The 12,458-nt window shown below is 42.9% G+C and overlaps 1 protein-coding gene across 6 annotated transcripts in view; it reads right to left on the reverse strand.

Annotated features, from left to right (window-relative positions):
* Positions 1-12,458, reverse strand: part of FAM193A (family with sequence similarity 193 member A) — a 104,494-nt gene that overhangs the window by 38,729 nt on the left and 53,307 nt on the right. For 4 of the 6 annotated variants that reach the window (XR_003795604.1, XM_029235422.1, XM_029235424.1 and 1 more), the window contains 3 exons: positions 11,031-11,211; positions 10,763-10,942; positions 5,196-5,447 (listed from right to left, as the gene is read on the reverse strand). Coding sequence is in view for 5 of the 6 variants with exons in the window: in XM_029235422.1 (XP_029091255.1) it covers positions 5,196-5,447; positions 10,763-10,942; positions 11,031-11,211 (613 nt within the window). In the remaining variant the exon portion in view is untranslated. The remainder of the gene's footprint in view (positions 1-5,195; positions 5,448-10,762; positions 10,943-11,030; positions 11,212-12,458) is intronic. The other 2 variants (XM_029235425.1, XM_029235423.1) reach the window with 1 other exon arrangement.

Raw genomic sequence — 12,458 nt, forward strand, 5'->3', positions numbered from 1 at the left:
ACAATGACCAAAAAAGTAGAATAAAATGTCCAAGAGCTGTGGGGCAATTTCAGAAGACATTTCAATGTGGTGCCTGGAGTCTGGAAGTAGAGGTGGAACAGGCAAGGAGGGACATCTGAAGGACTAACAGCCAAGAACGTCCCAAACTCACAACAGGCACCAAACCACAGACCCAGGAAGCGTGGAGGACACCAAACAGAATAGATGCCTGCAAAATCCACACCCGGGCATATCACATTCAAACTGCAGAAAACCAAAGACAATGAGAAAATCTTGAAAGCGGCCTAAGGGGGTGGAGTTGGGCGGGGTTAGAAACCCCTGCACCTACAGAACGAGGAACGCAATCACAGAGGACATCTCATTTAAAACCATGCAAGCAAGAAGAGTGGAGTTAACTGTGTTTTAAGTGTTCAAAGAAAAAAAAACCCACCAACCTAAAATTCTGTATCCAGCGAAATTATCCTTCAAAAGTGAAGGAGAAATAATGACTTCCTCAGACAAACAAAAACTGAGGGAGCTCATCTCCAGCAGACCTGCCCTGTGAGAAATGTTAAAAGATTCTCTTTAGGCAGAAGGAAAATAATATAGCTCAGAAATTTGGATCTACATAAAGAAAGGGAGAGCAATGGAGAAGGAATAAATACAAGTAAAATAAAATCTCTTATTTTTCTTATTATTAATTGATCTAAAAAATAACTTTGAAGTAATAACAGTGTACTAGGTGATTAATATATGGATAAATGAAAATAATGACAGCAATGTCACAAGGGATGGGAGGGAGGAATTGGGAATCATCTGTTAAAAAGTACCTATGCTACACAGAAAGCACAATAGTGGTCTCTGAACAGGGACTTAGATGAGTTAAAATGTATGTTCTAATACAACTGCTAAAATTGAAAGAAAGGCATAATCAATATACTAAGAGAAGAGATAAAATGGAATCAGAAAGTGCTCAATTAAAAGTGGAGAAGGCAGGGCTTCCCTGGTGGCGCAGTGGTTGAGAGTCCGCCTGCCGATGCAGGGGACACGGGTTCGTGCCCCGGTCTGGGAAGATCCCACATGCCGCGGAGCGGCTGGGCCCGTGAGCCATGGCCGCTGAGCCTGCGCGTCCGGAGCCTGTGCTCCTCAACGGGAGAGGCCACAACAGTGAGAGGCCCGCGTACCGCCAGAAAAAAAAAAAAAAAAAAAGTGGAGAAGGCAGAAAAAGAAGCCTCTGATAACAAATAGAAAACAGTTACAAACATGGTTGTTATTAACACGTAAAAGAATCACTTTAAAAGTGAATGGTCTAAATACACCAATGAAAATACAGAGATTATCAGTATATTAAACAACAAGAACCTTCCCCCCTCCCAAAAAACCCAAGATCCGAGGATACCTGTCTACAAGAAACCTACTGTAAGTGGTGGGAGGGGAGAGATACACCATGGAACACTAATCGAAAGATGGTGGAATGGCCATCATCAAAAAATCTAGAAACAATAAATGCTGGAGAGGGTGTGGAGAAAAGGGAACACTCTTGCACTGCCGGTGGGAATGTGAATTGGTTCAGCCACTATGGAGAACAGTATGGAGGTTCCTTAAAAAACTACAAATAGAGCTACCATACGACCATACCGTTGCTACCATAGAGCAATCCCACTACTGGGCATACACCCTGAGAAAACCATAATTCAAAAAGAGTCATGTACCAAAATGTTCATTGCGGCTCTATTTACAATAGCCCGGAGATGGAAACAACCTAAGTGCCCATCATCGGATGAACGGATAAAGAAGATGTGGCACATATATATAATGGAATATTACTCAGCCATAAAAAGAAACGAAATTGAGCTATTTGTAATGAGGTGGATAGACCTAGAGTCTGTCATACAGAGTGAAGTAAGTCAGAAGGAAAAAGACAAATACCGTATGCTAACACATATATATGGAATTTAAGAAAAAAAAATGTCATGAAGAACCTAGGGGTAAGACAGGAATAAAGACGCAGACCTACTGGAGAACGGACTTGAGGATATGGGGAGGGGGAAGGGTGAGCTGTGACAGGGCGGGAGAGAGCCATGGACATATACACACTAACAAACGTAGTAAGGTAGATAGCTAGTGGGAAGCAGCCGCATGGCACAGGGAGATCCGCTCGGTGCTTTGTGACCGCCTGGAGGGGTGGGATAGGGAGGGTGGGAGACGCAAGAGGGAAGAGATATGGGAACATATGTATATGTATAACTGTTCACTTTGTTATAAAGCAGAAACTAACACACCATTGGAAAGCAATTATACCCCAATAAAGATGTTAAAAAAAAAAAAAAAAAAAGAAAGCTGGTGGAGCTACACTAACTGCAGACGGAGCCGACTGCAGAGCGAGGAAAGTTATCTGGGATAAAGAGGGCCATTACTTAATAATAAAGGGTCAGCTCTGCATGAACACATAACAATCCTAAACACGTGAGCGCCTAACAAAAGAGCATCAAACTACACGAGGCAAAGCCTGACAGAGCTGCCAGGAGAAACAGGCGGATCCACTATTATAGCTGCAGACCTCAACCTTCCCCCGTCAGAAATGGGGAGATCCAGCAGGGAGGGATCAGTAAGGACACACCCGAACTCAACAGCACCATCAATCAACTGCCGCTTCGTCCCAAACCAGCAGGCTGCGCTGCGTTCCTCTGAAGGAACACGGAGCGTTCACCAGGGAGACCACTTTCTGGGCCACAAAGCACACTAACAAATTTGGAAGGACAGAAGTACAGTGTCTGCTCTCAGACCAGAATGTAATTAAAGTAGAAGTCAGTAACAGAAAGATAGCTAGAGAATTCCCAAATATTTGGAAATTAAATTCCCTATCACAATTTTAATTTTTTCTCGAGCATTCCATCACTATATTTACCGCCTGCAACTACTTTTAACTTTCAAATAACACATCTGAACACACAAATGAAATGTACCATTGGTACGAAGACATCTGAAAACAGAAATAGTCTTCAAGTTTTTCTAACTTCAGGAAAATAAAATTTTAACAGTGCTCATTCCAAGCATTTCAGGTCTTAAAATATATTTGCCCACGATGGCAAAAGTATGAATTAAAAGAATTACAACTACAGTGACATAAAGTCTTCAAGGCGACAGCTGTCATTTAACCAGAGCAGAAATTTCTAAAGGCCCTGACAACACAGAAACACCAGCCGGTCACACTCGGCACCACCTCCCTCCTCCCAGCTGTGCGTGGACCATCACGCTGAACGGTGCCGGCCCCTCTGAGAAACCTGCTCTGACGGAGCTGAGGATGAGCCTGTGTCCTTCTAATACAGCGCATTTCTTCTCTGCCGTCTCCTACAGGGCTGGGAACACACGATGCATTTAGGTACAGACGCAGCCACAGTACTCAAGTAAGTCAAACTAACTCCAGTAACGCAAACCAACTTTGCAAAACCTGGTTAAGTGACAACGTAAGATTGTTCAGAAAAGCAAACATTTTTATACCAGGTACAAATGAAGTATTCTGTCAAATGCATCTCAGTTTTCCAAATAAAAATGGCATCCAACTAGTGTATTTGAATAATCTTGACATTAATACTAAAGTGGCTGAAATACAGCTTAACAGCTTGTCCTCCACATTTGCCTTTCCAGCCACGAATCTTTCACACCTATCTACTGGATTACAGTTTAATTATTATCAAATAAATAGATCTCGATAGAGATGATGCTCCCCCCGAAATGTTCTCCTTCCCCTTTACCTTCTATAGACTACTCAAAATGTCCTGAGAAAAGGCCAAAATTCAGGGGCGGGGGGGAGTATCAGTTTTAACTAGAGGTCCCAATAGCCTTTGGGGATAATCAATTTCACTACTTTACTTGAAGATTTTTAGGAACTAATTCTTGAACAGCTTCCACCAGCAAGAAAGTATGAGAGACCATTCTATACTCTTTTCTCTGGGGGGTTCCCTAGGGACTAGAAACTGGAGCTCTATTCAGGTAGGAACGGGGAGCCAACAGCTTCCCGAACTCATACCTTCACCCAGAGGGCAAGGGCTGTGGATCAGGGGGACCATGAAAATAGCCTGGCCTTGAATACATGCCTGAATAATGCTACTTAAAATCACCTGATTAACAAAGGTATCATTAAGTGTTCAAACTGAGCAATCCAACCTAATAAAATTTAAGCATAAACGTGAGGGGTCACCAAGCACTCATCATGAGAGAACAAGACAAGCTGATTACTCTGTTATAAACCAGTGGTTATAATCTCTCGCCTGTGCCCCTCCCCAGCTATGGCAACGTGTGGCCTTCTTGAGAAAGCCCCTTTCAGGCCACGTCCTCCCCTTCTCTCCCAGTGGAGAATCACTGCTTTAAGTAACGTTATCAGTAGAGTTTGGGGAAAATTCTACTTTTGGCTGACTAGAACTAGTAACACGAGGCAGAGTAAGTGACCAAAAAATAAAAATTCATGATAAGAGTCAATAAAGGTAAGTTCAAAATAGTTGGAGAGGCACAAAGAACGAAACTAACCTGAAAGTCTCACTGCAAAGTCTAAGATCCTGAACATAAACCTGAGGTTCTCGGAGAAGAAATGCACGCAAATCACACTTTCCCAGCCCCTCACTACTCTCCTGGCCAGGCCTCCCGGTCTGCCCCCAGCCCCTCCCACTCATCACCTGCCGGCACACAGGCTTGCACCGCATGGCACCCAGGGTCCCTCCTTCAAGCTTGTTCCTTTCTACATAAAAGTCCTCGGTCTCGTGCTTAGAGGACAGTCATTTTAGACCCTGTAGAGCCCAGCCAGTGTTAGAGGACTCATGTCACATTCAAATTATTTTACCCACCACACTGAGAAAAAGAGCCAGGCCTCGAAAAGCTGCTGGTAGAGAACTGACCTGCTCTCTGGGTGGGGAGAAGCCCTGTGTGGAAGGTCCCCGAGCACAACCCGTCACTCCGGCACCATCTGAAAAACTCTTCACGTACTAGTTAATTCTGGAGGAATAAACCATGACTTTCATGATTGTTTTTACAAGTGCAAAGGTTCAAAATTCTAAGAGTTGAAGGTATTACGGTAAAAGGAAACATTTACAGACCCTCCAATCAAGCGTGGATGCTGTCCTACACAAGCTGCCAATTTATGGGTTTCCGTTTGTTTCAACATGTACCCCTCAAGGTCTGAGTGACGGGTGAGCTTTCCAGCCCTTTCTGCCCTGACTTACCTTACTGTGTGTGAAGGGGGGCGCTGTGTACAAGGTGGGGTGGATGAGAGGGCGAGGCAGGTGTGGGACGGCGTGCAAGGGCACATGTCCATGGATGTGGGGGTAAAGATGCAGAGCGGGGTGTGTGGGCTTCTCGGGGCTCAGGAACTGGTGGCCGGGAGGAAGGGCTCCAGCGGTCACTGCCGACGGCGTCAATCCAGACGCCTCTTGTTTACAGACGTGACATTCACAAGTGTTTGGAGCTTGCTCTGCCTAAAGGGAAAGAAAAAAGAAGTATTTAGTAAATGAGTATTTAGTATTTAGGGAAACAAAGAATTGTATGGACTGAATTAGAGCCAGTCACACGGCGGATACAAAGGCAGCAGGGCCCGTCCTGACACCCCAGGTTGATGGGTCCCTCCTTGTGAGGTAAACGAGGGCCCCCAGGACTGGGACTGAAAAGACCTGAAAAGAGAAGGGGGTGCGCACCTCCCCCCAGCTGGGTGTCTGCTGAGCAGCAGCCACACCCATCCGCATCCCGCGCCTGTCTGAGCAGGGGCAAGGGGACTGGCAAGACGGCAGAGCGGAGAGAGGGGGCTGGGGCCAAGGACAACAAGACCACCGGTGCCACGCTCCGCCGGGCTCACACTGCTTAACGGACGGTTACACAGAGATTCTTCAAAATGCACCAGAGATGGGACTTCCGGCTAAGGTGGAATGAAGCAGTCGGTGACTCTTCTCCCTCAAAACAAGTGTAAAACTGAACACAATTGTCAAAGGCAATCGTTTTGAGGCTCTGGAAATCAACCAAAGGAAAAAAACAAATTGAGAAGCGTTTATTCATGCAAATCTGCTAGAACTTTCAGGTGAGAACAGAAGAGGTCTAGCCTTCTTGCCCAGGGCTCTTCCTGTTCCCAACTCCCCACACTCCTTAAAAAATTAAACTTTAAAACAAACAAACAAAAAAAACGTAACTCAAGAATCAATAGCAGAATTAAAATGGTACACTAAAATTTTCTTTGATATGAAAAAAGGAAGTAAAGGAGGGACAGAGGTACAAAAAACATGAGACATATAGAAATAACCAGCAAAATGGCAAATGTAAATATTGTCAATAATTACATTAAATGTACATGACTCATTTCAAACAAAAGGCAAGGAATGATGGACAGGATAAAAATATGAGACCAAACTAAAGGACTGGAAGGCAAATTTTAGACTCAAAGACACAAAGAAGCTGAAATTAAGAGCTGAAAAAATATATAACAGTACTCCAAAGACAGGTGGAGTATTAGTATTAGACAAAACAGTCTAAGATAAGAAGTATTAGCAGGGAAACAGTTCATAATGACAAAAGGGCCAATATATTAGGGAGACAGAACAATAATCACATGGATACACATTCAACAACACTGCCCCAAAATGCATGAAACAAAAACTGGCAGATTTGAAAAAGGTATAGACAACCCAAAAGGTATACTTGAAGACTTCAATATGTCTCTCTCAAAAATTTTCAGAACTAGATAGAAAATCAGGAAGGATATAGAAGACTTGACTAACGCTATCAATCAACTTGACCCAACTTTCATTTACAGGCCGCTCCACCTAATAGGGGCAGAATACAAATTATTTTCAAGTGCACCTCTAGGACAGACCACATGTTAGGCCATAAAACAAGTCTCAATAAATTTGGAAGCTCTAAAATCAGTAATCTAAGCTTTAGATCCAACAAGCTAGAAACAGAACAAACCAAACCCAAAGAATATAGAAAGAAACAATGGAGATCAGAACAGAAATCAATGAAAGAGAAAAGAGACAAACAGAGAAAAGTAACAAAACCAAAAATTGGTTATTTACAAAAATGGACAAACCCATAGCCAGACTGACTGAGGGGGTTAAAAAGGAGTAAACAACATTACCCAAATCAGGAATTAACATCACTACAGACTCTAGAGAATTAAAAGAGAGTATAATAAACAACCATATGATATCAAATTAGACAATTTAGATGAAATGGATAAATTCCTAAAAAGACACAAATTATTAAACTCAACCCAAGAAGAAATAGAAAATCTGAATAAACCTGTAGTAAGTACTTAAACAAAATTTGAATTAGTAATTACAAAATTTCCCACAAAAAGAGACCAGGCTCATGGGATTTCACTTGTGAATTCTATCAAATATTTAAGAAATCTCAATCTTAGACAAATTCCTTCAGAAAATATATGCATAACAAACAATTCCCAACTCATTCTATGAGGCAGGCAGGTATCACCCTGATACCAAAGCCAGACAAAGACATCATAAGGATGGACAACTATAGACCAGTATCTTCTATTAGCACAGATGCAAAAACCCTAACAAAATAACCAATCAAGCAACATATGAAAAAGGGACTACATGCCATGAGCAAGTGGAATTTATCCCAGGAACACAAGGTTGGTTTAATATACGAAAATCACTTGATGAGATACACCACGGTAACAGAATAAAGGATGAAAACCACAGGGACATCTCAACAGATGCAGAGAAGGCATCTGAAAAACCCAAAGCATGTTCATGATAAAACTCCCAAGAAACTAGGAGTAGAACAGAATTTCCTCAACTTGACAAAGGACATCTATGAAAAACCTACAGCTAGCATCATACTTTACTGGTCAAAGACTGAATGCTTTCCCCCTAAGACTGGGAATAAGCAAAGACATCTGCTTGCACCACTTCTATTCAACACTGTACTGGAGGTTCTAGCTAGCTCAATAAGGCAAGAGTAGGGAATTAAAAGAATCCAGATTGGAAAGGAAGAAGTAAAACTGTTTATTCACAGACAACATGATCTTGCATGTATCAAGTCCAAAGTAATCTACCAAAAAAAAAAACCCCAAAAACCCCAAAACCACAAAACTTCAACCCTTCTAAAACAAGTTTATTAGCAAAGCTGCAGAATTCAAGATCAATATATAAGAATCTATTGTATTTCTATATATTACCAACAGTCAACTGAAAATCGAAATTAGAAAACACCTTTACTATAGAATCAAAAGACATCTAATACTTAAGAATAAACTTAAGAAACATGTTTGAGAACCACAGACTAGAAATTTTTAAAAACTGCCGAGAGAAATTAAAGATGACCTAAATAAATGGAAGCAGCATGGTCACTGACTGACAGATTCAATTTTGTTAAGACTGTATTTTCCCAAAATTGATCCTTATCATCCCACAAATAAAAGATTAGGCCCAGAGAAGTTTGCTGATGAATTCTATCAAATATTCAAGAATTCAATGCAACCTCTATCAAAATCCAAGCAGGTCTTTTTGGAGAAGGTAACAAATTGTTCCTAAAATGTATACGGGGAATTCCCTGGTGGTTCAGTGGTTAGGACTCGGCGCTTTCACTGTGGTGGCCCAGGTTCAATCCCTGGTCGGGGAACTAAGATCCCACAAAGCCATGCAGTATGGCAAAAAAAAAAAAAAAAAAAATAATACTAAATAAAACAAAAAATAAAATGTATATGGAAATGCACATAGATTTTGAATGCATTTAGACTTTGAAAAGGCTAAACAATTTTGAAAACGGCCCACCAAGCTGCAGGGCAGATCCTACCCGATTTGCAAACTTACAATAAAGCAATAGTCAAGTAGAGTATGGGTTTAAGGACGCAGAGATCAAATGAACAGGATCCTGAGTAAAGACATTAACCCATACATTTATAGTCAATTGATTTGCAATAAATAGCCAATGCAATTCAACAGGGGAAAGGATGGCCCTTTCATCAAATGGTACTGGGACAACTGGATACCCAAATATGCAAAAAGGTGAATTTGGACCCTAACCTCAGACCATAAGCAAAACTGAATCAAATGGACCACAGACCTAAGTAAGAGCTAAAATTATAAATGTTATAGAGGAAACGAGAGTTTTGTATTAGGTAAAATTTTCTTGGATATGACTTCAAAAGCATGATTCATAAAAGAAAAAATTTATAAACTGGAATGCATCAAAATTAATAACTTCTGCTTTTCAAAAAACACCATAAAAATACTAAGACATACCACAGACCAAAAGAAAATATTTGTAGATCACATACTCGATAAATGACTTGTACCAATATATACCAATATATAAAGAACTCTTTTTTTTTTTTTTTTTTTTAATATTTATTTATTTGGAGGTGCTGGGTCTTAGTTGTGGCACACAGGATCTTCGTTTCAGTATGCGGGATCTTTAGTTGCAGTGTGTGGACACTTAGTTGAGGCATGCAGGATCTAGTTCCCCGACCAGGGATCGAACCCGGGCCCCCTGCATTGGGAGTGTGGAGTCTTAGCCAATGGACCACCAGGGAAGTCCCCACAAAGAATTATTAAACTCAAAAACAAGACAGAGAAGGAAATGCAACCCAAACGGCCCCTAAACATATGACAGAATGTGCTCACCTTTGCCCACAGAAAATGGAATGAAAACTGAAACCTCACGGGGTTACCACTTCTCATCTACCAGACTGGCAAGAGTTCAAAACTCTTCCAGGGGGAGGGGAGGGCACCACGCTCTGACCCGGTAAAGCCACTCCTGGTGACCGCTCCTAGGGACAGAACTGCCTACGTATAAAATGTCAGATATGTAAGGTTACTCACTGAATAGTTTATGATGGGGAAACAAACGGAAGCAAACACAAGTGTCCGTCAGCAGGGACTAAAAAGAAAAACAAAATGAAACTATGACACGTCCACACAATGGAATACAAAGAGACCAGCAGCGGAGCAAGAGGAAGTGCGCTCTGTACAGGTGAAGCTGGTCAGGACACACTGCTAGGCAGGGAAGAGAACAGAGTGTGCATTAGTATAAGCCTTTTTCATGAAAAGGCAAAGAATATTTGTATTTGCATAAATAAACACTGGAAGGACCTAGTTTTAAATAGGTAAAACTGGTTACGCATTGGGACTAGGGGCTGGGGGTGAGCAGGCGCTGCAGCCGGTAGATGAGGAAGGAGGTGGGAGCGAGGCTTCTCAGGGTAGTAACACCTTCTGGTGTCCTTTCCTGCAGATTTACACCACCTACTAAAATGGTTTTTAATCAGCCTGGACCTTCATTTGTTCTTCCTTTCATTTAAAAACTGCTTGAGCGCCTATTATAAAACTCTGAGTCTCTAAGAAAAAATAACAGTCTGGTAAGGTACCCGCACCTTTGGTTAACAGAAAAACAGATACCTATCAGGATAGAAAAGCTCCCTTACAAAACCAACCTTTTCTGAAATTTTAACATTCCACTGTTTCATTTTATTAAAAAAAAAGCCCTTCCCTTGCTTCCCAGACAAGAAAACCTCCGCAACACTTAAATATCTGGAGCCACTGTGCGGTGCCGCAGAGTCAAGATGACATTGATCACAGATTCAGGAAAGAGGAACAGGACTGAAGTGAGGGTGCGAGTCACGTCTGCTTATTTGCAAGTATGCCTCGACTCTCTCCAGGCCTAATCTTCAGAAGTTTTTCGAAATAAAATAATTCTGTGTTCAATAACGCTCATGTTTAGAGAAACCAGAGGCAGAAAAGAGACCTCTGGCAAAACAAAGTTCGAAAAAATAAAATCATACCTGCTGAGTTGAGTAAGACGGGGGTGGACTGTCCACTTTACTTTCCTCCTTCCCAGGGCTCCCGTCTCCTAGAGCTGTGTCTTCCTTCGGGGCTCCCGGGGGCTCCCCACTACTTTCACCGTCTGCCTCCTCGTCATCAGCCTCTGAAGAACTACTGCTGGTACTGCTTACCTGAGGGGACTTTAAAAACAACCCTTTGTAATTTACACTTTTTGAAACAGAAGAATGGAGGCAACTGACACACCAGACACCGTCTGATGTCACTTACTGTCACTATGAAGACGCATGCCCATACCTCGTCCTTCAGGGCCATGTTTTCCCCGCCACCGTTCAGTTCGCCGTGGATTCCATTCATGCTGGCCACCACCTCGGCATCGTCATAGTTACTCAGCGGATAAATATCAGCAAACTTAGCTGACAAGGGCGCAACATCTTCATCGTCACTACAACTGAGAAAGCAGAGACGTCACCAGGAGGCCGCTCTCCGCAAGCACAGTGAACGCACCACCCGCCAAGCAGACACCGCGCTCGTTCACAGGAGTGCTGCGCTGAGTGCCACGCATGCCCCTCAGCATCTCCTCGTAACCTGAACGCACGAGGAAACGCCTGGAAGATTACCATTTGTGCTCTTTGGAAGAACGGAAAACAAGACTCCAGAAGGAGAAACATTAAGGAAACCACAAAATTTAATCAGATTAATTGATGTTGCACATCTATTCAAGCTGAAGTGCCCTGGTGTACAACTGTTCTCTCTGCCATTTCCAAGCAGACACAATTTTTGATTCTAATTAAAGGGGTACGGAGAACAACCGTAGGTCTTTACCGTTTGTTTTTATAACCGCCAAAATTTCAGACACAGCCAGCTCAACAAAACATTAAAGGCACTTATGTGACAAAATACTACAAGATTTTTCACTACAAGGCCAGCTGTGGCCAAGTCCAGTCATAATCTTAATTACCAGCTTTAGCAAGACATCCAAGCGATGGGCAAATGGAATATCTACCAAAAAAAAGTAAGAAGACTTCAAGGCTAGAGCCTATGAAGACCACTTAAAATGTATGACTGACTTTCTGGTACATGAAAAGAGCTGGCGCAGAGCTCCTGGCTCAGTGTGCATGGTTCAAGGCATGACTGTAAATGGACACCCCACGGGTCCACGTAAACATGCCACCGCGTCTGCCTTGAGCCTCAACACTCAATGGCCTCCAGAAGGAACAAGCCTAAGAACTGGAGACCTTTTGGCTTTAGGGAAGAGTGTCCAGAATTGCCAAACTCAGGTTCTTTTCCACTTTTAGGAAAACAGGAGTCAATAGACTACAACGTGCTATCATCCGGAGCTCATCACAGCAAGCACGGACAGTGCCCAGCAGGCCTCCTGGGGTCCCGCTGCACCTGAGGTAACAGCAGGCTTTGCCCTGGGCTGCACCCACACCTGCTCCCGAGGTGTTAGCATCACCATGACCCAGAGGAGGAAGCCAAGGTGCAGAGATGAAGGAACTAAACCACGTGCTCCATGCAATGGAGGCGACCCCAGAACCCGTGAAGTCCAGACAGCACTGCAGCCCAGCGACTAAACCGCCACGCTTCTATTTCACCAACTTAGAAGCGGCACCACGAGAGACAACACGAACCAGCGGCCACATGGAGCTCCTCGGATCACAGAGTGTCTACCGGGAAGACACGGATCACAAGGTG

This window comes from Monodon monoceros, unplaced genomic scaffold, assembly GCF_005190385.1.
Source record: "Monodon monoceros isolate NGI ecotype Baffin Bay Population unplaced genomic scaffold, NGI_Narwhal_1 Super_Scaffold_20, whole genome shotgun sequence".
NCBI lineage: Eukaryota > Metazoa > Chordata > Mammalia > Artiodactyla > Monodontidae > Monodon > Monodon monoceros.